This window comes from Haliotis rufescens, unplaced genomic scaffold, assembly GCF_023055435.1.
Source record: "Haliotis rufescens isolate VD_foot unplaced genomic scaffold, xgHalRufe1.0.p SCAF_4, whole genome shotgun sequence".
NCBI lineage: Eukaryota > Metazoa > Mollusca > Gastropoda > Lepetellida > Haliotidae > Haliotis > Haliotis rufescens.
The window spans coordinates 17,618,857-17,646,693 of NW_025964112.1; the positions used below are offsets into that span (position 1 = coordinate 17,618,857).

The 27,837-nt window shown below is 39.8% G+C and overlaps 1 protein-coding gene and 1 long non-coding RNA gene across 5 annotated transcripts in view; one reads left to right on the forward strand and one right to left on the reverse strand.

Annotated features, from left to right (window-relative positions):
• LOC124149230 (integrator complex subunit 9-like) overlaps positions 1-27,073 on the forward strand; it is a 35,447-nt gene extending 8,374 nt beyond the window's left edge. For 3 of the 4 annotated variants that reach the window (XM_048381899.1, XM_048381902.1, XM_048381901.1), the window contains 14 exons: positions 6,436-6,525; positions 7,767-7,811; positions 9,027-9,138; positions 11,569-11,749; positions 13,828-13,888; positions 14,075-14,117; positions 16,041-16,169; positions 16,908-16,963; positions 17,092-17,241; positions 18,307-18,393; positions 19,005-19,103; positions 20,637-20,750; positions 24,967-25,023; positions 26,120-27,073. In XM_048381899.1, coding sequence (XP_048237856.1) covers positions 6,436-6,525; positions 7,767-7,811; positions 9,027-9,138; positions 11,569-11,749; positions 13,828-13,888; positions 14,075-14,117; positions 16,041-16,169; positions 16,908-16,963; positions 17,092-17,241; positions 18,307-18,393; positions 19,005-19,103; positions 20,637-20,750; positions 24,967-25,023; positions 26,120-26,239 — 1,344 coding nt within the window. In that variant the 3' untranslated portion in view covers positions 26,240-27,073. The remainder of the gene's footprint in view (positions 1-6,435; positions 6,526-7,766; positions 7,812-9,026; positions 9,139-11,568; positions 11,750-13,827; positions 13,889-14,074; positions 14,118-16,040; positions 16,170-16,907; positions 16,964-17,091; positions 17,242-18,306; positions 18,394-19,004; positions 19,104-20,636; positions 20,751-24,966; positions 25,024-26,119) is intronic. The other variant, XM_048381900.1, reaches the window with a different exon arrangement.
• On the reverse strand, positions 23,223-23,844 carry LOC125372331. The gene is made up of 2 exons (XR_007218069.1): positions 23,654-23,844; positions 23,223-23,287 (listed from the first exon to the last, which is right to left on the reverse strand). It is a non-coding gene; the product is annotated as an uncharacterized LOC125372331 (long non-coding RNA).
• Positions 27,074-27,837: the final 764 nt, after the last annotated feature.

Sequence of the window (27,837 nt, forward strand, 5' to 3'; positions counted from 1 at the left end):
AGTGGTGCTGATTTTGTTGAGAGGTCTTGAATGTACCTTCCAAGGTAATTAACCATCCCAAGGAACCGTTGCAGTTCCTTCTTTTCTGTGGGTTTCTGAAGATCCATGATGGCTTTCACCTTGTTAGGGTCTGGTTTGAGTCCATCAACAGAAATTCTATCTCCCAGGAAGGTAAGCTCTGTGACACCCACTTCACATTTCTCTCTATTCAATTTCAGACCACTGTCTCTACACTTCTGAAGTACTGCTTTCAGTCGCTCGTTGTGCTCTCTGGTGTCTTTACCAAAGATGATCATGTCATCCATACTGGTGTCTACACCTCTAATGTGCTCAAAAAGTTGATGTATGGTTCGATGATACACTTCTGGCGCACTTGAAATACCAAATGGGAGTCTGAGATAATGGTATCTCCCAAATGGTGTGTTGAATGCTGTCAGCATTGAGCTGGCATGATCTAGCTTCATTTGCCAAAAGCCTGAGGAGGCGTCCAGCTTGCTAAACACTTTAGCACCAGCAAACTGCGACATCACTTCTTCACGAGTTGGGAGTTTATAGTGTTCTCTCTGAACTGCTAGATTCAAATTGCGAGGATCTAGGCATATTCTCAATTTCCCTTGTTTCTTGTGCACAATCACCATCGAACTAACCCATTCAGTAGGTTCTGTAACCTCTGTGATCACTCCAAGTGATTTCATTCTGTTCAACTCTTCTTTAAGTTGATCATGGAGAGCAAATGGCACTTTTCTACAAGCTTCTATGACTGGTGTGACTCCTTTGTCCACTTTTATGGTATGTTCACCAGGCAAGCATCCAAGCCCTGTGAATACATCTTGATATTCACTTAGAATATCTTCTGGCTTTGTAGAATTCTGGCTGTTCAAATTTTTCTCATCAACATTGATTTCGTAAACTCTACGAACCAAGTTCAGTCTCTCACAATCCTCCACACCAAGGATACATCTATTGTTGTCTGGCGTTACCATGAATACAGTCTTGTATGGTTTACCTTTGTAGGTGACTGTGAGCTCTGCCTGTCCTTCAACAGGTATGTCAATTCCACCATAAGCTTTTAGGCTCATCTTAGGAGGTTCTAATGGTGGCTGGTATTTTAGTTTATTCCACTGTGACAAGCTGATGAGGTTCATGTCTGAGCCGCTGTCAAGTTTGAGGGGTACCTGTGTTCCATTTATGTCAAGTGACATCATCCAAGCCTTTGAGTTAGAGACCCTCTGACTGTCTGTATCCACAACATCAACGAAGAATTCTGCATCTTCTGGTGGATAATCACATGCTTCTGCATCAATATCATAGACACGTCGGGATCGACCTGAATGAGATCTACATTGTGTAGCAAAATGTCCGAGAAGACCACATTTCAAACACTTTTGACCAGATGCTGGACATTTCTGTTTTGGGTTATGATTTCTTCCACACCGTCCACAAAGCTCTTGTTTTACTGTTTCTTGTTTACTTGTTTGCTTGTAGTTCATTTTCTGTTTGGATTTTATGTAATGAACTGCACAATCTTCACTTACTTCTTTAGCTTGACAACTTGCCATTTCTGCAGCACGACATGTGTCTATTGCTTTTAAAAGAGTTAATCTATCATCACGCAGTAATTTCTCTCGATAAGCACTGTTGTACACGCCACACACTATTCTGTCTCTAACCAAACTGTCTTTGAGTTGTCCAAATTCACAAGATTTAGCTTTTTGTTGCAATTCACTAACATACTGATCTATTGTCTGGTCTGACTTTTGTGAACATGTAAAAAATTTGTATCTCTCAAATGTCACATTTTTTCTGGGAACACAGTATTGCTCAAATTTTTCTAAGATTTTTTCAACTTTCTGTTTATCTTCCTCTTCAGCCCATTCAAAAGAATTAAATACTTCTCTGGCATTTTCTCCAATGCAATGCAGCAATAAAGATGACTTGTAGACATCAGGTTTGTTTTTACCATCAACAGTAATGGTGTAGTAGCATTCCCATGCTAGCTTGAAACGGCGCCAGTTTTCACTCACATTTCCTGCAAGTTCCAAAGGTTTGGGAGGCTCCAAGTTATTCATTTTTGTTGTCAGTAACTTCTTTGATGGGTAGACTTACTTCTGACACCATGTAGTGGTTTGTAACAATAAGTGAAGAAAGGTACTTCGTGTTAAAAAGCCTTTTATTCAGACCATGTGGTCAGCATGGTGGCCATCTTGTTACAACTCAAGGGAGAGCACTCTCGTTGGCTTAGCTGCTAGATACTGCTTGGGTATGACTACTTAATATAGATTAATGGACTTCTGTTGACATTAACACTTATCATTACATTCATTGTTGATGTATTGTCTGTATTGTGCTGCAGGATATATTCGGTACACATTGTTGGTGTATATTGTCTGTATTGTGCTGCAGGATATGTTTGGTATACATTGTTGGTATATTGTCTATATTGTGCTGTAGGATATATTCGGTATACATTGTTGGTGTATATTGTCTGTATTGCGCTGCAGGATATATTTGGCATACATTGTTGGTGTATATTGTCTGTATTGTGCTGCAGGATATATTCGGCATACATAGTTGGTGTATATTGTCTGTATTGTGCTGCAGGATATAATTGATATACATTGTTGGTGTATATTGTCTGTATTGCGCTGCAGGATATATTTGGCATACATTGTTGGTGTATATTGTCTGTATTGTGCTGCAGGATATATTTGGTATTCATTGTTGATGTATTGTCTGTATTGTGCTGCAGGATATATTAGGTACACATTGTTGGTGTATATTGTCTGTATTGTGCTGCAGGATATGTTTGGTATACATTGTTGGTATATTGTCTATATTGTGCTGTAGGATATATTCGGTATACATTGTTGGTGTATATTGTCTGTATTGCGCTGCAGGATATATTTGGCATACATTGTTGGTGTATATTGTCTGTATTGTGCTGCAGGATATATTCGGCATACATAGTTGGTGTATATTGTCTGTATTGTGCTGCAGGATATAATTGATATACATTGTTGGTGTATATTGTCTGTATTGCGCTGCAGGATATATTTGGCATACATTGTTGGTGTATATTGTCTGTATTGTGCTGCAGGATATAATTGATATACATTGTTGGTGTATATTGTCTGTATTGCGCTGCAGGATATATTTGGCATACATTGTTGGTGTGTTGTCTGTATTGTGCTGCAGGATATATTCGGTATACATTGTTGGTGTATATTGTCTGTATTGTGCTGCAGGATATATTTGGCATACATTGTTGGTGTATATTGTCTGTATTGTGCTGCAGGATATATTTGGCATACATAGTTGGTGTATATTGTCTGTATTGTGCTGCAGGATATAATTGATATACATTGTTGGTGTATATTGTCTGTATTGCGCTGCAGGATATATTTGGCATACATTGTTGGTGTGTTGTCTGTATTGTGCTGCAGGATATATGCGGTATACATTGTTGGTGTATTGTCTGTATTGTGCTGCAGGATATATTCGGTACACATTGTTGGTGTATATTGTCTGTATTGTGCTGCAGGATATGTTTGGTATACATTGTTGGTATATTGTCTATATTGTGCTGTAGGATATATTTGGCATACATTGTTGGTGTATATTGTCTGTATTGTGCTGCAGGATATATTCAGTATACATTGTTGGTGTGTTGTCTGTATTGTGCTGCAGGATATATGCGGTATACATTGTTGGTGTATTGTCTGTATTGTGCTGCAGGATATATTCGGTACAAATGGTTGGTGTATATTGTCTGTATTGTGCTGCAGGATATGTTTGGTATACATTGTTGGTATATTGTCTATATTGTGCTGTAGGATATATTTGGCATACATTGTTGGTGTATATTGTCTGTATTGTGCTACAGGATATATTTGGTATACATTGTTGGTGTATATTGTCTGCATTGTGCTGCAGGATATATTCTGAATACATTGTTGGTGTATATTGTCTGTATTGTGTTGCAGGATATATTCGGCATACATTGTTGGTGTATATTGTCTGTATTGTGCTGCAGGATATATTTGGTATACATTGTTGGTGTATATTGTCTGTATTGAGCTATAGGATATATTCAGCATACATTGTTTGGGTATTGTCTGTATTGTGCTGCAGGATATATTCAGCATACATTGTTGGTGTATTGTCTGTATTGTGCTGCAGGATATATTCAGCATACATTGTTGGTGTGTTGTCTGTATTGTGCTGCAGGATATATTCAGCATACATTGTTTGTGTATTGTCTGTATTGTGCTGCAGGATATATTCGGTATACATTGTTGGTGTATTGTCTGTATTGTGCTACAGGATATATTCAGCATACATTGTTGGTGTATTGTCTGTATTGTGCTACAGGATATATTCAGCATACATTGTTGGTGTATTGTCTGTATTGTGCTGCAGGATATATTCAGCATACATTGTTTGTGTATTGTCTGTATTGTGCTGCAGGATATATTCGGTATACATTGTTGGTGTATTGTCTGTATTGTGCTGCAGGATATATTCAGCATACATTGTTGGTGTATTGTCTGTATTGTGCTGCAGGATATATTCAGCATACATTGTTGGTGTATTGTCTGTATTTTGCTACAGGATATATTCAGCATACATTGTTGGTGTATTGTCTGTATTGTGCTGCAGGATATATTCGGTATACATTGTTGGTGTATTGTCTGTATTGTGCTGCAGGATATATTCGGTATACATTGTTGGTGTATTGTCTGTATTGTGCTGCAGGATATATTCGGTATACATTGTTGGTGTATTGTCTGTATTGTGCTGCAGGATATATTCAGCATACATTGTTGGTGTATTGTCTGTATTGTGCTGCAGGATATATTCGGTATACATTGTTGGTGTATTGTCTGTATTGTGCTGCAGGATATATTCAGCATACATTGTTGGTATATTGTCTGTATTGAGCTATAGGATATATTCAGCATACATTGTTTGGGTATTGTCTGTATTGTGCTGCAGGATATATTCAGCATACATTGTTGGTGTATTGTCTGTATTGTGCTGCAGGATATATTCAGCATACATTGTTGGTGTGTTGTCTGTATTGTGCTGCAGGATATATTCAGCATACATTGTTTGTGTATTGTCTGTATTGTGCTGCAGGATATATTCGGTATACATTGTTGGTGTATTGTCTGTATTGTGCTACAGGATATATTCAGCATACATTGTTGGTGTATTGTCTGTATTGTGCTACAGGATATATTCAGCATACATTGTTGGTGTATTGTCTGTATTGTGCTGCAGGATATATTCAGCATACATTGTTTGTGTATTGTCTGTATTGTGCTGCAGGATATATTCGGTATACATTGTTGGTGTATTGTCTGTATTGTGCTGCAGGATATATTCAGCATACATTGTTGGTGTATTGTCTGTATTGTGCTGCAGGATATATTCAGCATACATTGTTGGTGTATTGTCTGTATTTTGCTACAGGATATATTCAGCATACATTGTTGGTGTATTGTCTGTATTGTGCTGCAGGATATATTCGGTATACATTGTTGGTGTATTGTCTGTATTGTGCTGCAGGATATATTCGGTATACATTGTTGGTGTATTGTCTGTATTGTGCTGCAGGATATATTCGGTATACATTGTTGGTGTATTGTCTGTATTGTGCTGCAGGATATATTCAGCATACATTGTTGGTGTATTGTCTGTATTGTGCTGCAGGATATATTCAGCATACATTGTTGGTGTATTGTCTGTATTGTGCTGCAGGATATATTCAGCATACATTGTTGGTGTATTGTCTGTATTGTGCTGCAGGATATATTCAGCATACATTGTTGGTGTATTGTCTGTATTGTGCTGCAGGATATATTCTGTATACATTGTTGGTGTATTGTCTGTATTGTGTTGCAGGATATATTCAGCATACATTGTTGGTGTATTGTCTGTATTGTGCTACAGGATATATTCAGCATACATTGTTGGTGTATTGTCTGTATTGTGCTACAGGATATATTCAGCATACATTGTTGGTGTATTGTCTGTATTGTGCTGCAGGATATATTTGGCATACATTGTTGGTGTATTGTCTGTATTGTGCTACAGGATATATTCAGCATACATTGTTGGTGTATTGTCTGTATTGTGCTGCAGGATATATTCGGTATACATTGTTGGTGTATTGTCTGTATTGTGCTACAGGATATATTCAGCATACATTGTTGGTGTATTGTCTGTATTGTGCTGCAGGATATATTCGGTATACATTGTTGGTGTATTGTCTGTATTGTGCTGCAGGATATATTCAGCATACATTGTTGGTGTATTGTCTGTATTGTGCTGCAGGATATATTCAGCATACATTGTTGGTGTATTGTCTGTATTGTGCTGCAGGATATATTCAGCATACATTGTTGGTGTATTGTCTGTATTGTGCTGCAGGATATATTCGGCTCCATGAAGGTGATGCCATCAAGCTCAGGGTACAGTCTGGGCAGCTGTAACTGGGTCATCAAATCAGCACACGAGAAGGTAACCAGAGCACTTTACTTCAGAAAATAAACTTACCCCAACTTTGGTCTGGGGCTCTATTCAGCAGATCTTACATCTGGAGAAAATCGTAACTATGAGGAAGCATGCGACATAAGCTGGATTTATTACCTCATGTTAGTGCTGTCCTTACCTACATCTCTGAAAATCAATGTTGTACAAATGCTAATGTTTTAGTAAATATTTTAGTAATCTCATCCAACATCCAGCCTGTTTTACATATTTTGGCTAACCCCTTCATCTAGCATTGCTATGTTTTACCTTACCTGATGCTACACAGTGCTTTAGCTTCCTACCTTTTATAAACAGACAGTACTGGAACCGAGATACATTTGTGACAAACTATAGCCCGTGCCCCAATACCCACAATTTATCCGCCTTGGCCAGTACTCCCTTATATTTTTCTCTGTCAGCCTTATGACAGATGTGTGTTTTAAAACAGTCATCTTATGCTTTAAAAAATAAAAGAATTGGTTCTCTGGCAATGGCTTTTAAAAATATAATGCGGGTGGGTGGCCTTTTTTTTTTTTTTTTTTTTTTTTTTTTTTAAATAAGTATTTAACAATCAATCTGGAAAGGGGCCTCCCTACATAAATGTATTCCTTGATGAGTAAAATACTAGAATACAATACTTGTCTACTGTTGGACTACCAGTAAGTGCATAATACACGCATACAATGAGCTTTGATTTTATTTCACAATGCAAAAACATTATCGTGAGCACAAAACACTGCAAGAAGCATGTCAACAAATCTATACTCAAGTATGCAAGTTACTCCTATCTGGCTATAAAAGTCGATCGAGGATAAAATGTGTGAACAGCTGATTGCTATTTCTGGCGAGACAAATACATATGTAATCTTCTCTGAGTATGACATTGTCCGCCACACATTACACAAATACCATTGAATTTGTAAACATCATGTCTAGTGATGTTCTATCATAAATTTCATGTTTTCATTGACCAAGCACACGGCAAAAAAAAGCATTGTGTGTTCTAGACATGGAATATTTAAGGATTTTTTTGGTTGAAAAAAGAAATAGAAGCGAAACGTGCAGCCACCTTTGTGATGATGCGGCGGTGCCTGAGAACCAAGAATATATTTTTTAGCCACGGTTGAAGCCCATTTGTAGTATGCCCTGCTGTAATATTGCTGAAAGTGACTTTAAACCATACTCACTCACTCACTCACTCAATGAGTTAATGTTCCACAATGTTGCAGGTTTGCTATGTATCGGGTTCCTCCACTCTGACAACACATCCAAAGGTAGGTCCAGCATGTACATGGCTATGTTGTGGTTCAGTGTTTCTCAGCTTGATCAGTGTATACAGTACCGTGATTCAGTGTTCCTCAGCTTCATCAGTGCATACAGTACCGTAATTCAGTGTTCCTCAGCTTCATCAGTGCATACAGTACTGTGATTCAGTGTTCCTCAGCTTGATCAGTGCGTACAGTACTGTGATTCAGTGTTTCTCAGCTTCATCAGTGCATACAGTACCGTAATTCAGTGTTCCTCACCTTGATCAGTGCATACAGTACTGTAATTCAGTGTTCCTCAGCTTGATCAGTGCATACAGTACTGTGATTCAGTGTTCCTCAGCTTGATCAGTGCATAAAGTACTGTGATTCAGTGTTCCTCAGCTTGATCAGTGCATTCAGTACTGTGATTCAGTGTTCCTTAACTTCATCAGTGCATACAGTACCATAATTCAGTCATATGGACTGTCATGTAAAGTCTCATCTCAATCTGGGTGCTGATTAAAATTACTTCCAGATTTGTTTAGAAGTTGGTCAGAGAGTGCTTATTGGAGCTTAATATGGTGAATATGGAATCCCAATTGTGTCTTTATATAAGGAAAAGTATCGCAGTAGTTTTTTAAGTACCTGTACCATACAGATGTAGATTTCCTTGTACATTTAGTTGACCTGATAACACAACTGCCAAATTAAAGATCAAGCAGATTGCAGAGGAAGTTTAGGCAGCTAACTGATTATTGTCTGATGTTACTTTATGAACATATTCTGAATGGCTGAATGTTTACTCAAGTGTATCTTCAAGCAAGGTGTATTCCGGATCAAACAAAATGCCAAGTGATCAACAGTTTGTATTTAACTTGGTGTGGTCGGGTGGCCTTGTGGTTAAAGCGTTCGCTCATCACACCAAAGACCCGGTTTGATTCCCGACATGGGTACAATGTGTGAAGCCCATTTCTTGTGTCCCCCCTCCGCGATATTGGTCAAATATTGCTAAAAGCGGCGTAAAACCGTACTCACTCACTCACGCACTCACTTGTATTTAACTAGGTGTCTGTTGCTAATATTGTGATGGGGACATTGACAGTTGTAATGCAACAATGACAGCATGTATTTTACTGTGTGTGTCGTTTATACTGCCTTCGGTATATTCGGACATTTCAATTGTGATGCATCGATAGTTGCCTCAATCGTTACACCCTGTAACATAAATCTTTCCACCTGCAGCCCATGGAGCAAGCACCGCTACGGAACAGCGACATCCTCATCCTCAGTTGCCTGACCCAGACTCCACTGGCCAACCCTGACCCTATGATAGGAGAGTTCTGTGTCAATGCAGGTAATTCACGTCTCCACAGCAAATATAACATAAATGCAAGTGACAATATTCATAAGAAATCTCTGCCACAAGCAGAGTCAATTGGACGATTCGGACTGTATCATGATCATGTGTTTATGATGTAACGTGTCGATTCCAAAACTGAAACAATATGGTAATCTAGAAATCTGTACGTAAAAGAACCTAATGTGAAACCAACAAACAACCAACAAATGGTATACAATCAACAAATGTATTACAAAATTCGCTAAGTTTACAAATCAGCACAAATTACTGCACAGCATTTACAATGGCAGAGAACAATAGAGTGGTTGTACAATATTCAATGACAGTATGTGATATGATGGCAGTGGTCAGTATCAAATACAAAAATACAGCGGGGATAGCAAAAGTTAGTGGAATTGTATATCCCCCAAGCGACAACAGTGGTCAAGCTTCCGAGATGGGTTAGGCAGGGAATCAGGGATGATGAGTGATCCTCACATGAAGGCGGGTACAGAAGCGATGAAAAAGCGTGAGAGAAAGACCAATGTGTGAGAGATACATAAGCACGCTACTGTCCCCATATACAGTCAAGTCCCGTTAATCCGACAAGGTTGGTTGCATATGATTATGTCAGATTAACGAGTATGTCAGATAAACGAAATTAAGTAGTATCAATGTTTGTAATCGAAAATCGGACAACTACACCAAAGATAACGATACAAACATGTAATAAAAAAATATAAATGAAATAATCATATTGTTATGTTACATTGTTTGCAGAATTTGTTTTCTAATCATGCAACTTCTAAAGCTCAACACAAAACAACTGTTACGGACTGTATGACTTCATTAAAAAACATAGTCTGGAATGGAAGTCGCAAGTTAGAAACTGGTACCGCAAAAGCTGCTTTCTAAGTGGCTAACGTTGACTTCCTGTTAGTCATTTCATTGGTCGGTCATAGTCGTGAAAGGTTGTTCTTACATGACCTGTAATGGGATGCCCTTGGCGATAGCAAGAACTTGTATCTTGATTTTAAGGAGATTGAGGTAATCAAAGCATGTGATTAATCCTGTTTTGTTTACTTAAAACAGTAATTGTTTATTGTTAAGCAAGTTAATCTCTGCAGCCGTTGGAATATGCAACTACTCGCCGATTCGTCTCGCATAAAAACACAGGGCTGTGTACTCGGGGGTAGATGACCACGGAGTACGCTGATCACTGTGTCAGATTAACGAGACTGATTAATGAGTGATTTCGGTAATTCATTGCAAATTATGTGTGTCGGAGTCGGAGTGCGAGACTGTCGGATTAACGGGTCTAAATAGAACTGATTTAATTGGTTCCCATCATTAGTGTCGGTTAAAGCCGATTGTCGGATTAACGAGTCTCGGATTAACGAGACTTGACTGTATATAATCCAACTCGCTTCCAGAACACCACAGAATATTCCATACCAATCCACATTTTACCGGATGTTTACACACCACACTAATATCTAAATATAGTAACTTCCTGACGACTGCTTAGATAAAATAGTACTACTTACCTAACGTCTAATCACTGCCAAACACAATGAAATGAGCGTCTACCGAATCTCATTTGAAACAATATAACACAGTTACTATTATTGTTTACCAATAAAATACACTGCCATATAACAATGAATCACTATCACACACTGGTGATACCAGGTATTGCCAAAAAGGTGACCAGTTCTTTTATTTTTGTTGTAAATATGTTTTGAAAGGGCCTTTGAAATTAATTTCGGGCCACCGTAATATAGCTGGAATATTGCATACTGTCATGTACCACAGCTCTCACTCCCATAAAACCCAGTCAATATACAGTAAACTACGTTTATAACGAACACGTTTATATCGAACTGACTTATAACGAACTGGGTTTTTTTCCCGGTCATTTGTTGTATATTAGCTGTATATAAGCTGTCTATATGCTTATAACGAAGTACGGTTATAACAAAATAAAATTAGAGGTCCATTTGAGTTCATTATAACCATAGTTAACTTGGTATAGGGTGCCTGAAGATACTCAGTGACATAGTAACCAGAATTCACAGTACTGATTTCATCTCTCAGCTTCCAGGAGCTGCAGGCATGGGTTCAAGTCCAAGATGGTTCTTATCTTTGGTTTGTCAGTACCGTACCTGTTCTACTGGATGTCAACAAAATACAGTGTGGTTTCATGTCAGGTTTTCCTACACTTTGAGCAGTAAGATTCTACCTCCATTGTCCACAATGGAGGTGCTAAGGGTTATTTCCGCTGGGTGTTCTAGAATAGTGTAGCACATGTTTCCTACTCATAACAAAGGGAAGAAGCATGTCAATATATTTATGTAAACCAAGCGGTTTTTAGTTTTCATCCCTGAAAATATATCTTTCTCAGTTTTTCATCTTGACATTCAACAATCATGTCAATATTTTCAGCTGTGACGATCAAGAACGGAGGGAATGTACTCGTCCCATGCTACCCATCGGGGGTGACCTATGACCTGTTTGAGTGTCTGTCAGGTCATATGGACCAGTGCGGCCTCGCCCACGTCCCTCTCTACTTCCTGTCTCCAGTCTCCGATAGCACACTGGCATACTCCAATATATTTGCAGAGTGGTAAGTCTTTGAGGTTACACTAGCATACTCCAATATATTGTGGGTATTTCATTTTTTCGTGTCAATTTTGTTTAGAAAGTATGGTAATTCCTTGGGGACCCATGGTAGAACAGGTCCAAGGGTAACCTTCTACCCAGGCCACTGCAGGCGACCTGCATCCATGGATCAATTTAGATCAGCTTCATCCCTTTGGAGCCAATCTCAAGACATAACTTGAGATGATGGACAATCCTGAGAGAGTTCTGTTTCCACTCACCACTTATTTGTCGACACATCGTCACAGGGTTGTGGAGCTCACATGGATTTCTAGCATTCTCGTAGGAAGGCATGAATGCTTATGTATTCCTGACTCCAGCACTGTTACCCAGAGTTCTGCGGAAGTTTGGGGAGATGCAGATAGTCCCAGTTGCCGATGGTTTACGGCACTGAAAAGACTCGCTGGCGATCTGACCTTGGAGCTTCCATATTGGGACAGACCACTCATCAATCCACATATGAAGCTGGCACTTCCAGTGCCCTGCACTTGTAGTTGATCTACAAAGGGTGTTGATGGCTAGAGGGTTCTTGTAGGTGCCACAAGCGGTAGTGAAGGCACCGTAATTCTACTAGAATACTTGGTTGCAAAAAGATAATGAATCCTTTGAAGGCTACTGTTCAATGTATTGCTGATTATTTGCTGTACTTATGTACGACTATTAGGAAGTTGCGGGGAGGTTGCATTGGTACATACATAGCAGTTCTCAAGTCTGTACTGGGAGGATGTAGATTGAAGAATAACAATGCTTAAGAGCTTACATCTTGGAGATCAGAAAAACTTCTTTAGACCTCCTGCATGAGATCTGGGTGGTGTTACAACATTTAACCACTGGTCCCTACGAGCCACCACCACCAGCAGCAGTATTACAGTTTCTTACTTTGAAAACTATGTTTTGGCATGCCATGGCACGGTGCATGCGTTAGATGTTACGGAAGTGCAGCTTGAGAGAGGGGCTCATGGGAAGGTGTATCTGGATCTCATGTGGGACTTTGATGCTAAGAATCAGCAAATGGGATGAGAAAACCGCTGGTACATCTTTGTCTATGGTCTTGTGCCTATAAGAAGACAAAGGGAAAGCTTTCCTCTCAATGCGTCTTACATCAAGACTGAGTTCTCCAAGAGTACCAAGGTATTTTGGTTATGGGCAACCATCCCACAGGCATATACCGGTAGACATACAGGGCTGGATCCAACTCACAGTCCACACTAGATAGATTAGAGCGCTGACATGATCAAGGGATATTCTGGGAAGACAGAAAGTGCATTTGCTAATTACTATCTTCAGGATTTGGAAAATGTAAAAGATGTGCAATGTTTGTGCAAGGTCCTGTTCGGACTGCTGGTGTAAGCACAACCGTTGATGCTGCCGCCTGCATACATCAAGAATTGAAGTTGAAGGCTACCAGATATTTCGCCTCATGTTACATGGTGTTTTAATAAATGTTCTGAGGGATTGTTAGCACTTGTTATTTGCTACAACTTGATGTTCCGATCCTCCAGGCGTCACATACCGTATACCGCACAGGTTCTTGACCATGGAGCGTGGCTTTGCATGTTAGAGTAAGGGTGTGACAGGTGATAAAGGATTAGTGAAGATGAGATGCTTGGGCAGCCTAAGTCTACTCCATGAAGTAATCCGGTCCAGGTTACTGACAGGTCAGCATCTCTAACAGCAGATGCCGCCACCAACTGTGGGATAAGTTAGCAATTTGCTGTATCAGAATAAGAAATAATTTGCATTAATAATAATCATAATCATCATTATCATCATCATCTTGTTCTAATACAATAAATCTGAATCCCACCCTGTCTAAAGTTTTTTAGAGGTTTTTCAAATGAGAGAAAAGTGAGGGTTCCAGGGGAGGTAACTCTAAGCACCACATAGCAGAGCAGCATGTTTTGGGTTCTCTGTTATGGGATCGAAGAGAGAGTGAATTTGCAATATGTTGTAACAGGATAAGTTTATGAATAAAGTAAATATTCTGATTTATGTAAATTTCTTTGTGAAGACTTGTATAAAGATGTTCATGTATATTTTCAGGTTATCCCAGTCCAAGCAGTCCAAGGTGTATTTGCCTGAGCCCCCCTTCCCACATGCAGAGGTAAATACAGTCTTCCATTAATCTTTAATCTGGCCAAAATGTTTTATGAAAGTGACTGCATTAACAAACTGAAAATGCTTTTTTTTTAGCTCTGCCTTTTGTGACATATTAGTGGTTATTTTCATTTAAACGTTTATGTACAATTGGTGGAGTTGGTCTGAACTGCCCAATCATTTCTTGTTTCAGCTTGTCAGTCTGGGAAGACTGAAGAACTTCAAGAGTGTTCATGGTAAGATATGTAATGACTATATCAATATTGTTTTGAACAAAGACACTTTTGTTATTAGCAGATCCAACTGGCAGGCGACAGTGACTGATTGTTTGTCATCTTGACCCCATCAATGGGTGTTTGTTCTTTCTGTCGACCACTAGTTTCCTCTGCCCACACTTGGTTATATGCAAGCCACCAGGACATAATGTGAACATTGTGAACACTGACATCAGCAAAATTAACACTCAATTCAGTCAACGTAAGGAAAGTGATATGACCTTCAAGTGTTTTTTTACTTGCCCGTGAGACCCGTGAAGGTCTGTGTTAGAATAAGTCTTCTACATTCCATGCTTTCTGTAAAAGATGACTATGCTTGTCATCAGAGGGGACTAACGGGATCGGGTGGTCAGGCTTGCTGACTTGTTTGATGTATGTCATTGTATCCCAAATGCATAGATCGATGCTCATGATGTCCATCACTGGATTGTCTGGCCTAGACTATATTATTTACAGACCACTGTCATATTGCTGAGTGCAGCATTAACAAACAAACAAACAAACAAACAAACAAACAAACAAACAAACAAACAAAACTTTTCGATGATGACTTAATCTACTTATCTACTTATTTATTCTTCTCAAACTTACAATGATAGTTATACATAATAACAGTTGTTTCCCTTTGTTGATATTCTTCAGCTAATGAGGTCATTTCCTCACGTGACCAAATTCCATGATGCACAAAACATCATTGATCAGATGTTCAGAAAGGGCAGATTTCATATCAAGTTTTTCAACTTAGGTCTTGTGTTCTTTTATTCTTGTGGCTATGGGGTGTGAAGTCTCTCCAATGAATTTGTGTCCACGTTTGCATGATATCTCAAACCCAAATCTCTTAGAGTTTGGGGTGGACTGGGTGGGACCTTTGCCACTGGGGTGTAAGATGTTTTTAAGTGTCTTGTCAGAGGTGAAAGTCACATCTATGTTGGCTGTTATTTTTAGAAATGTCCTGATCTGGTGGTTGATAGGGCCTTGGTATGGGATGCAACACAGCTGTTGCCTTAAGCAATGCAAATCTGACGAATCAAGCAGGAATACTGTTGTGCATCTTTGCCACCTAGCTATTTCACGAACAGCGACAAACTTTAGTTTGATTCCCATGTTTAATATATGTCAACTCCAGTGGTCCTTGTTTAGAATATATTTTTTGGGTGCAAAAACACTATCAGCTTATCAGCGGGGTGAATAAAAGAGAAAATTCGAATTTCTTTTCTTTCCCATTTCAACAAAATTTACAGTCGGTGGATCTGAAAAGAGTGTGGCCTAAACATTCAGTATGCTCATAAACTTAGCATAAGTGTCCTTGAATAAGGCAACGTGTCAGATAATTGCCAATTATCAATTTCCAAGAACAAATAACCAACATCAGGGGTTTCTGAAAACTTCAGTGAGGTAGTGTTTTTAGTTGATCTTGGCTTTAATCACTGTGCAATGGTAAAGTATAGAAATACCACTCTTTCACCTTTTGAAACTGTTTTTTTTCTCACTGCCGGCTATGTACTAAGTTGAGGATATTTGTTAAATAACATGTTTATCTCATTAAGTGACCTGACAGTAAATTTGTCATGAGTGGCACAGTTTCGGATTCATGTCATGACATAAATAAACATGTTCTTTTACAAGAATGTTCTATTCATTATATATTTTCGTAGTATTTATGATCTCATACAGAAAACCTTTGAGGCTGCTTTAAGGAGAACTGGCACAGGTGGTATTTTACTGGAACTAAATATCAATTTTCTGTTTTCAGATATAGTCTTAAGCATTAACATGTCTAAGGGCTCCCTAGATTCTAATTCTATAGGAGAAGCACCTTTAATTTCCAACACTGAAATTAGTCCTATTTCATCATTAGATACCTAGTACACCATTGTGTTACAGATGGTCTGGGCACAGACTTCAAGACACCGTGTGTGATGTTTGCTGGCCATCCTTCCCTGAGGCTGGGGGATGCTGTTCACTTCATAGAACTGTGGGGCAAGTCGGCCAGCAACACCGTCATATTTACAGGTCAGGTCAACGATGGTTTAAAATAGGTCTTCAGCGAATCATGCCTGTCGTAAGAGGCGACTAATGGGATTGAGTGGTTAGGCTTGCTGACTTATTTGATGCAGGTCATTGTATCCCAATTGTGTGGATAGATGCTCATGATATCAATCACTGGATTGTCTTGTCCAGACTTTATTATTAACAGACCACTGTCATATAGCTGGAATATTGCTGATTGCAGCATTAAACAACAAACAAACAAACAAACAAACAAACGAATCTTGTACAATAGGACCCCAGCATCCTGTGCTTGTTGTAAAGTGATTTTGCTTGAAAAAAGCTGGACATCCTTCTATACTACTAAAAAGACGTGAAAGAACACCAGCACCATACCCGTGCTCGTGGGTTTCACCGAAGTGGTAAACATCACTTCGGGCTTTCCTGCCACATTAAGCTGACATCCTGTGATATAACTGGAATACTGTTTAAAGCGGCGTTAAACCCAACTCACTCACTGTCTAAAATAACTGTTGGCATACTTGCATTCTTCCAATGGAGAACACTGTTCACTATACCTTGTTTAGACCCGAACGTGCTGATGCTGCAACCACTGGGATAAATGTTATGTGGGCCACAAAGATGAGATGCTTCATTTTGCATTTGCTATACATTAATATGTATTTTGAGACATTTCATATATAATAGAGCTTGTAAATAATATTATATCACTGTCCGAGTGATATCTGCTTCTAATTTCAGAGCCAGACTTTCCATATTTAGAAGCACTGGGACCATTCCAGCCTTTAGCCATGAGGGTAGGCAGATTGTTTGTTTTGTGTGGAAATCTATCTCAGTCTTACATCAATGTATTTTGGGTGATTGTGTTAAAATGCTGGCTAATAACGTGTGTTCTTGTGTTGATGTAGGAAGCCTTGTGTTGCAGGTGTGTTACTGTCCGATAGACACCAGTCTCAGTTTTGCTCAGGCCAACAAGCTCATCAAAGATCTGCGGCCACTTCACCTGGTGGTGGCTGAGACCTACACCTCCCCTCCACTGCTGGCCCCACAGAGGACAGACCTCACCATATCATGGGTAGGACAGACCTCACCATATCATGGGTAGGACAGACCTCACCATATCGTGGGTAGGACAGACCTCACCATATCGTGAGTAGGACAGACCTCACCCTATCGTGGGTAGGACAGACCTCACCATATCATGGGTAGGACAGACCTCACCATATCATGGGTAGGACAGACCTCACCATATCGTGGATAGGACAGACCTCACCATATCGTGGGTAGGACAGACCTCACCATATCTTGGGTAGGACAGACCTCACCATATCGTGAGTAGGACAGACCTCACCATATCGTGAGTAGGACAGACCTCACCATATCGTGGGTAGGACAGACCTCACCATATCGTGGGTAGGACAGACCTCACCATATCGTGGGTAGGACAGACCTCACCATATCATGGGTAGGACAGACCTCACCATATCATGGGTAGGACAGACCTCACTATATCATGAGTAGGACAAACCTCACCTTGGTTTGACTGACCTCATCTTTGTGTGATAGATTTCACCTTTGGGTAACATACCTCACCTTGGTATGACAGACCTCACTTTGGTGTTACAAACCTCACCTTGGTATGACAGAACTCACCTTGGTATGACAGAACTCAGCTGAGTATGACCTTTTTGAATTCTGTATGAAACATATGATGCACAACATAATGTGTATTAGTATGACAGACATTACACAATGTCAACTACAGAAATATAATCCTGGGACACTTTAGGGTGATTCTGTTAGATATATCAGTGTATTCAGCAGTATGTAGTTATTTTTCACAATCTCAACAACCCATAGCTGAAGAGGTTGCCACTCAAGTGATGACTTATGCAAGAATTGGTGTTTTGGCAATATGTGAATGCAAGTACTGTTATCATCTACTGGATTGCCTGGCACTGACTCCATTATTTACAGGCTGCTGTGTAATGCAATGATATAGCTGGAATATTGCTGACTGAATGTGAACCAGAAAGATAGAGTGCTTGATGCAGACATGGATGACTATATGTCACCATGACTAAAGCAGTAAACAAGAGCCAGGCCTGGGAAGGATGCACTTATGGCTACCTACTTGCAGGAACCGGCACCTTTGACGTACAAGCGAGGGGAGATCCTGTCACTGCCCATCAAGAGGCAGTATGAGAGTATTCAACTCCACCCAGAGGTAGGTGTGAGAAATGACATTACTGTAAACTAGTAAACATGCATATATTGTACACTTGTAAACATACATTACTGTAGGCATGTAAACATGCATTATTGTACACTTGTAAACATTCATTACTGTACACTTGTAAACTTGCATTACTGTATGCTTGTAAACATGCATTACTGTATTCTTGTAAACCTGCATTACTGTATGCTTGTAAAGATGTACGCTTGTAAACATGTACACTTGTAAACATACATTACTGTAGGCATGTAAACATGCATTATTGTACACTTGTAAACATTCATTACTGTACACTTGTAAACTTGCATTACTGTATGCTTGTAAACATGCATTACTGTATTCTTGTAAACCTGCATTACTGTATGCTTGTAAACATGTACGCTTGTAAACATGTACACTTGTAAACATGCATTACTGTATGCTTGTAAACATGCATTACTGTACGTTTGTAAACATGCATTACTTGTACACATGCATTATTGTACACTTGTAAACATGCATTACTGTATGCTTGTAAACAAGCATTACTATATGCTTGTAAACATGCATTACTGTACGCTTCTATACATGCATTACTGTACACTGTCTCCCTTATATTTTAGTTGGCTGAAACTTTGGAACCAATGGAAGTTAAACCAGGCACTGCTGTATCCATGGTAACAGGTTTCCTGGAGGTTAGGGACAACAACTATATCTTGAAGGTTTGTGTGTTTTCCACAGTTCTCTATAGTATTTCCAAAATTATTTTTGTCTAACATTCCTTTCTATGAAGTAAGACATACATTGATGGTATGGGTATCCTTTGACTACTGTTGTATCCTTTGACAAATGTATCATTCAAGGTTTGGAAGGAAATAATGATTAAATCATATCAGTATTAAGATAATATTACTGAGACCAGAACAATTTGATTGCCACAAGATAGGCGTACATGTATTTCAGGCAGAATGTTGGTTCACATGATCATGACTTAGATGCTCGAACCAGTGTTTGAAATAAAAAATATTGCCGTGCTGCCATCAGGACCCACAGACTTGAGAACCTGCAAACCCTGACTAAACTCTTCAGGCCCTCATTTAAATAAAACCCTGCAGCTTATTGTGACAAATAAATCAAGACGTAAATTTACTGCAGGCCATATGGACCCATACAAATTTGAACGGGCCTGACGCAAGATCCACCCGCCATTGGCCTATGGGCAGACTCTTTATTTCGGACACTGTCCAGAACTATCGCTAGGTTTTTTAATTGGATAATCGAAACATCTATGAGATGCACACTTTTCATCACTTGATTAAATATGCATTGCATCTGGCATGAGAGCCACTGCATATTTTATTGTGTTATTGGTGAAGATACGCAGTCACAAAACTGCACCTACAAGAATTGTGGGCTGTTTCAATATACATGTATAACATTCCTCAATACAATACAATACATTATATGTATGTCAAGACATCCATTGCACTCTTTTTATGCATGGTCAAACAGTGAGACATACATGATGTCAGTCTGGTATCCTGTGACATCACGTCATATGCTTCCATGACAACTGAATCCACCTTGTTTGTAGGCAAAATTCAACTGAATCAAAAGCACTGTATAATGGAATGTGGAATTCTTGTTGCCGTGCGGGGGCAGTCGGGGAGCCCAGTGGTTAAAGCGTTCGCTCGTCACGCCGAAGACCCGGGTTCGATTCCCGACATGGGTACAATGTGTGAAGCCCATTTCTGGTGTCCCCCGCGGTGATATTCCTGGAATATTGCTAAAAGCGGCGTAAAACCCGACTCACTCACTCACTCACTGTTGCCGTGCATAAGTCCCCTGTAACCAGTGCTGGTCTCAAGCGGTGATTTAGAGGATTGGCTGGTGAAGCTCAGTAACTTGGTTGGTCGCGTGTCATCATACCCTCATGGTGTGGATCGTTGCTCGCAATATCAATCACTGGATTGTCTGGTCCATGGTTGACTATTTACAGGCTGCCATCATATAGCTTGAATATTGCAGAGTGCAGCATTAAACAACAAACACACACTTGTTGCCATGCCTAGTGATGCTTTTTCAAACTTGGGATATGAAACTATACGGAAGAGTTTTCATGCAAAGTGATAATCACGGAGATTTCCTTGGCTTTTGGATCTTGTTTCACAATGTTTATCATCCAATCAGACTGCGGCACACAATTTATTTTACAATGCCACATTACTCTGTGATTGGACTGACTCTCCTTGCAGCCCATGCAGAAGGAAGCTGTCCCCGGGGACAAGCGCAAGTTGGATGGCTCCAAGTCTAAGTCCTATTTGTTTGGTTCCCCCAACATCCAGTCATTTGTGGACGATCTTGGCAAGGTAAGGCAGATGATATACTACACAACTCTTGATGCATCGTCAATACTATGGGTTTGTAGACCCAACATTTCGTCAATCAATGAAGCCATGGTGACACATGTAGGAGTGACTCGTGTCTGTGTTTCGTCAAAATTAAATGAGACCAAGAATTATTCACCTAAGTCAAATGGGCCCATCTCAGTGTGTGAATCTGTGTGTAGTCCTACTGTTTTCAAACATTCAAACAATGTGTAGAGTAGTTGCACAAGAAATGTGGGATATAAGCTGAGCGTTCATTGGTCTGGGCACTTCCTTTGTTCACTCTCAGTGGAAACATGCAATTGGTTGATTTGCAGTTAAAAATAGCAACAATACATCAAAGCAGACATTTGTTTGGAAGGAAGGTCAGTGTTTTCCAACCCAGGAAGTATTGACGATACTCTTCATGGAAATACTGAGTTATTTGATTACATTTCCAATAATATATGCATGTCATAAGTAATTTGTTTGGCAGAACCATTTAATATACTGTAAATCGTGAAATTAACGCGAGCGTGAATTAAATGCGAAAAATGCAAGTGGTCTTTGCTCGCATTAATAAACAGCGCATTTATATCAACAATAAGACATTTTGGTTTGCAGAAATACCAACTTAGACATACGCTAAAAACAAACAACTATGTATTCCACATCACTGTTTATTGAGCAGCACTTGTAACAAGGGTGTCCTCCAATTAGTTAGACGTCCCAATAGTTAGACAGCTTATAACAACACTTTAAACGGTTGAGTGCACACTAATCCTTATGCTTGTTACCTCAGACTTTAAAATGGAATAGTCCAGATAAGATCTGACAAACAAAGCAAAGCAGCTTTAAATAGATAGTTTAATATTATACTTCACATTTAATGACACTTTACATTTAATAAATTTTATACAGTTTTTAACAACACTTTGTGACAGTTTTTGATAATGTAAACGTTACATTTAATAACTTTTACAGTTTTATCCCAAACGAGTGAGTGAGTGATATGGTTTTACGCCGCTTTTAGCAATATTCCAGCAATATCACGGCGTCCATCTGTTGTCTCGGACCATTTGTCTTCAATGTCTACTGCTGACCGCGACCCGGGTAACGCTGGAATGGTCTTGCGACGATGCCTGACAAAGAGCAAAGAAACAGTTACACATATGTTACATGAAATATTGATAATGATTTCATTCACTTGAAATGGTTAACAGCGAAACAAGTTAGGTGGGACCTAAAAAAAAGGTTAATTCTAACCAAGTCAAAAATACGGGATGATATTTACCTGTAAAGCGCACTTTTCACGCTCTGAAATGATGGCATCGCTGGGATGCTGGCTTCATCTACTTGAGTGACTTGCTCCTCGTACAATGCCTGCATCTGTGTGGTTTCTTCTCGCGCTCTTTTACGAAGATTGCTGACAAAGGTCACTCTGGTTTCATCTTCAGGTGGATGGTTATGTTCCGACTGATTGCGAAGAAAGTCACCGACAGTCGTACATTTCCCATTGCATGTCTTGACGACACATCTCCAATGTGTGCAGGTTTGCCTCTCACGGTTTCTGTTGTAAAGATATCCATCTGATATCAACTGCTTACTTCCACGCCGAGAGGTGATGAACTCTACTTTCCTTAAACCAGCCATCATCGATACTGATAATGATACGTACCCCAAGATCATTTTTATTTGTTTGATGAGTAGATAATCTCAACTCAACTCCTTCAACTGATCATACAGTAAGACAATTAAGCTACTCCATTGTTTACATAGTTAATCTCATGCCTATTGAACCTGTGCTGAGAGTAAGGTATTTTAGATTAATTAAAGGAAATTGTAACATATATACTCCCTAAACTGTGAGTCCCCTATCCCTACTCAGTACTTTAATCTAATAAGGACTGATCCATTACACCTGTAGGTATAATCCCTCTTTGCCTAGGTAAAATTGTCTAACAATTGGGACGTCTAACTAATGGGACGTCTAACTAATGGGATATAACCGTAACAAGTATATAAACAATGTCATTCAAGCACTCATTACATCCTGTGAATTGTCAGTGCTGGGGCCAAGACAAGAGTTCTACTCACTTATGTCATCATGATTGTGAATACTAGTTACTATTTAGTAACGTTATTTATACCCCAAAATTGGAGACGAAAGATTTAAATTGAGTTGGTTCAGTTTTATTGTATTTCCTGGGAACTTCCTTAATGCCAGTTAACAGAATAAACTCAAAAAGTATATGTTGTTCTTAGGAAAACACTATGTATTGTTTTAGCGGAAGTACTCTACTCAGCGCTAATAAGCGGTGCTATTTGGTGTGTGATTGGATTAAGGTCAGGTTGGATTAAGGTGAGGATTCTCCTGTACAGCTGACGGAAGACATTTTCTTTACGTATAGATCCACTGATTCTTGAGAGGGGGGGTATCGCATTCATATTGAGTCGCATTTTTGGCTAGGGGTCAGTGGTCGCATTCTTTTGGAGATGCATTAATTTCACGATTCACAGTACTTGTCTGCAGTTTTTACCTTATAAAGAGGCCGCCTCCGTGGTCTTGTGGTAGAGCGTCCGCCCGGAGAGCGGAAGGTCCGGGGTTCGATCCCCGGCCGCGTCATACCAAAAGACGTTAAAAGATGGTACTTGTTGTTACCCTGTCTGGCGCTCGACATTAAGGGGCTAAAACAAGGACTGGTCGGCTCGGAGTCAGTATACTGTGTCTGAGTGGGGTATTCATGTTAAACTGCGGCATGGTATCTCAGTGAGCTAGCACTATAAATCGGCATCAGTCCGGACTAGTACAAGCAGCCACACACACACATACACGTGCATGCACGTCGCTATATAAGTGCAATAATCTTGGACGCGACGTAAAACCCAATTTCACCTCACCTCACCTTATAAAGAAGTAGGAAGTAGAGAGCCACCTACTTAACTCTTGGAATGTAAGTTTCTGCAAGCTAGTGGGTTTTTTGCAAAATAATACGTCCCTAACATCCCATGCTTGTCTTATGAAATGAGACCCGTGAAGATCTGGTTTAGAATAAGTCCTCAGCAACCCATGCTATTTATAAGAGGCAACTAACATATCAGGTGGTCAGGCTCGCTGACTTGGTTGATGCATGTCATCGTATCCCGATTGCATAGGTTGATGCTCATGATGTCAATCACTGAATTGTCTAGTCCAGACTCGATTATTTACAGACTGCCATCATATAGCTGGAATATTGATGATTGCTGTGTTACACAAACAAACAAACAAAATTTTATTATGAAACGATAAAATGAGGCTGGTGACATGGTTAATTTTGTGTAAGCGTGCTCAGATGATGTGGATCGCTGCTCATGCTTTCAGTCATTGGTTTGTCTGGACATTTGTTGACTTTGGCCTAAAACAAAATTCATTCACTGGGTTCAAATTGGTCCCTGCACTGTATTGCTTTCATAAGAAGTAATGAGGTGGTCAGACGTGCTAGGATGCATTTTTTGGAAGTAAACGTGACACAACTATAAGTCATTAGGCCCAATTATAGAGACATAATATATCAACCATAACATGGTTTAAGTTGGAGAAATCACTCGAATTTGTTGATTCAGGAAGTAAAATGAAATCGCTCCTTTAGGGCTTGTTGATTCTACTTCCAGAATCAACACATTTGAGTGATTTCTCCATTAAAGATTTTTTCTGGTGTTTACAACAAACATACAAATCTCTAGCTACCTGCTACCAAGCAGCAGAAGAATGTATGGTGTTTTCAGTCTCCCTACTTAGCTGCCGTAACCATATCTCTGTGGTGCTTCCTAGAGACTGTTGATATTGACTTGTCACTACACAGATCTGCAGACTGTCCCCCAGTGTTGCCAATCCATGAAGATCCGGGGTAGAATAGGTCTTCAGCAACCCATGCTTGCCGTGAAAGCAACTATGCTTGTCGTAAGAGGCGACTAACGAGATCAAGTGGTCAGGCTCGCTGACTTGGTTGATGTATGTCATCGATCCCAATTGTGTGGATAGATGATCATGATATCAATCACTGGATTGTCTGGTCCAGACTCGATTATTTACATACCGCCGTCATATAGCTGGAATATTGCTGAGTGCGGCGTTAAATAACAAACCAACCAACCTAGTGTTGTCTGGCTGCCTACTGTGAGGGTTGTTTCCTGTGCTACAGTATACAGTGTCTCATGTTGTGTGTGTATTTCCCAGGCCGGCGTGTCCTGTATCAAGGTGGAGGAGACTGGCAGCGGAACCATCATTCATCTGGTGAGGCTGGAAATCTCAATTGCCTGTTGGCATTCAAAACCACATAATAATAATCTGCCCTTCACTAAAAGAATAGAAATTTTTTTTTTCCGGTATGCAAAGAATTTGTTGTCATGACATGTGGGTATTCTGGGCCAGAATGGCTACAGTTTGTGATCTGATTACCTATGTGCCATCGTACACCGATGACATGGATTGATGGTTATAATGTCGACAGCTTGGTGTTCCGGCCCAGATTCATATAGCTACAGGCGTCCATGACATAGCTCCTATTCCCAAGGCAAGAGTGTCCACTAGCCTATTTCAGTCTTGTTTTCACCCTTGCCCCGTTAAACCATCTTTTCGTAGCTTGATCGCTGTGCTACCCTGTGTAGAACACGAATTATATCCAGCGTGATGAAAACATGACTTCCCATCAGATCGTTGTTCTTATTCCAAATAGTTTTACTGACATGATGACCACAACAGCAGATGACCTGATCTATGACATAACAAAGAGACTCAAGATTTCATCCCTTATATTGCCATAGTTTGCTCTTACAATGGAGGCTTGATTACACAGTCTCAAGTAACACATGAAACAAGCAGCTTGAGTCGTAGTCACTGCGATAAGCGCTCAAGTTAACATACAATAAAATTTGCACTCAAGTATAAAAAAGGCATTATAAACAGTGATGGACAAATCAGTAAAGACTTAGAAAATATTTGTAATCGCTAAATTGTTGGAATAACTTCTGCACAAATTTCAAACGCTATAGCTGTGGCCATTTGCAGCAGCCAAGTTTTAGGAACCCGGATGATGATGTTGTAAAACATTCTCTCATTGAACTGTTGATATATGTGAAAGTCGTCTCCCAAGCATGTCTGTTTTAGCACAGAAAAAGCGGCTTGAAAGGGCAGGGGTGAAATCTAGACTTTGGTATAGGCCAGGGGACACCCTTTTTGGGGGAAGATGGATGTAGGTAGAACTTAGACAGTCATCTTATCAGATGTTTTAATGTTTAACAGTAGTCAATCAATGATAATTGGACAACTTCTGCATTGATGGAGATGTTGTTTTATTCCTCTTCCTCTCATTTCCTCTTCCTTCCCCCAGCCCAACGATGACACCCTGATCCAGCTGGAGAGTGATTCCACCCACATCATCTGCGAGGGGGACGAGTCCATCAGGGTCCGGCTCAGAGATACCCTCCTGAAGTGTCTCCAGAGATTGTGAGATCTCAATGAGACAAATGTTACAATGTTTCCAGAGATTGTGAGAACTGAATGAGACAAATGTTACAGTGTCTCCAGGGATTGTGAGAACTGAATGAGACAAATGTTACAGTGTCTCCAGAGATTGTGAGATCTCAATGAGACAAATGTTACAGTGTTTCCAGAGATTGTGAGAACTCAATGAGACAAATATTACAGTGTCTCCAGAGATTGTGAGAACCCAATGAGACAAATGTTACAGTGTCTCCAGAGATTGTGAGATCTCAATGAGACAAATGTTACAATGTTTCCAGAGATTGTGAGAACTGAATGAGACAAATGTTACACTGTCTTCAGAGATTGTGAGATCTCAATGAGACAAAAGTTATGATGCAACAGTTTGCATGAAAACCTCACCATTGAGACAACATATTGTGAGAACTCAATGAGAAATCAGTCAAAAGGAAATCTCATGAATTGTCTCCAGAGTCTGTTTCCACATACACTGATACTATCTGGTTTGATGTCTCAAGTTACACAGACATGATATGGTTGACGTTTCCCAACACACAGACACAATCTGGTGTGATGTGTCTCCCAATACAGAGACACATTCCGGTCGATGTCGCCATATGCACAGACAATCTTTTTGGATGTCTCCAGATACACAGACACAATCTGGTGGATGTGTCCATTCAGCAGACAATCACTTGATTGTTTGAGAGAAACACATGTTCTAAGAACATTGTTGTTTCGACCACCAATCCTATGGCTTAAGATCGTAAACAAAGAAATGAACACAAGAACTGAACATGTTTTCATAATAAAGTGCTATGTATAATAGCTATTTGTAAAACTGTTTTCTTGTTATTAAATCACTGCTGTTGTAAATAACATAAATAATATCCACAAAGTAAAAAAACAATAGTTCATGTAGAATATACCACTCAACTTTGGATGGGGAAAATCAGATATGTTATTCTGCACTCTTAAAAAATGGTAGGACTTCATGAAATATAAGTGTTATGATCGGTCGTCAAAAGAAAGATCGGCTTGAAAAATGACTGCCAGAGTTCTACCATGCACTGAGTAGGGTCATTCTGATTTTGACTCTTTCAGTGAAAGGGGTTCAAATCTTTCTGAGCTGTCAGTATTGTTGGTTTGAATTATGCACAGTAACACTGAGCTCTGTACTCTTGCATTGTTGTTGCATGTGTGATCAGATTGGGATTGCGTGATCTGCATCGTGATGAAAGCCTGAGGGTTAGTGGCATACACAAACTGGTGGAACTCAGCGAGAGGAAGCCATATGTTCAATGTGTCCCAGAATCTGATTTGACGACTTATAGAAATCGTCTGCATACAGCTATTTTGCATGCTCAGCGACCACGCCGTTGTAACACCGTTAATAAATCGACACATTCTAGCCAGACGTGTGTAGAGCAGAGAATTTGGGGACATCTCGTGTCTCATGTATTTTTTCAGATGAGTTCTGCTTCACTCTTGACTTCTGGATAGGCGTGGACGTGTCTGGAGGGGTCCTGACAAACGTCATGCGAACGTCAACGTATGGCACAATGACAGATTTTTGGTCGGGCCAGTAATGACATTGGACGGGAT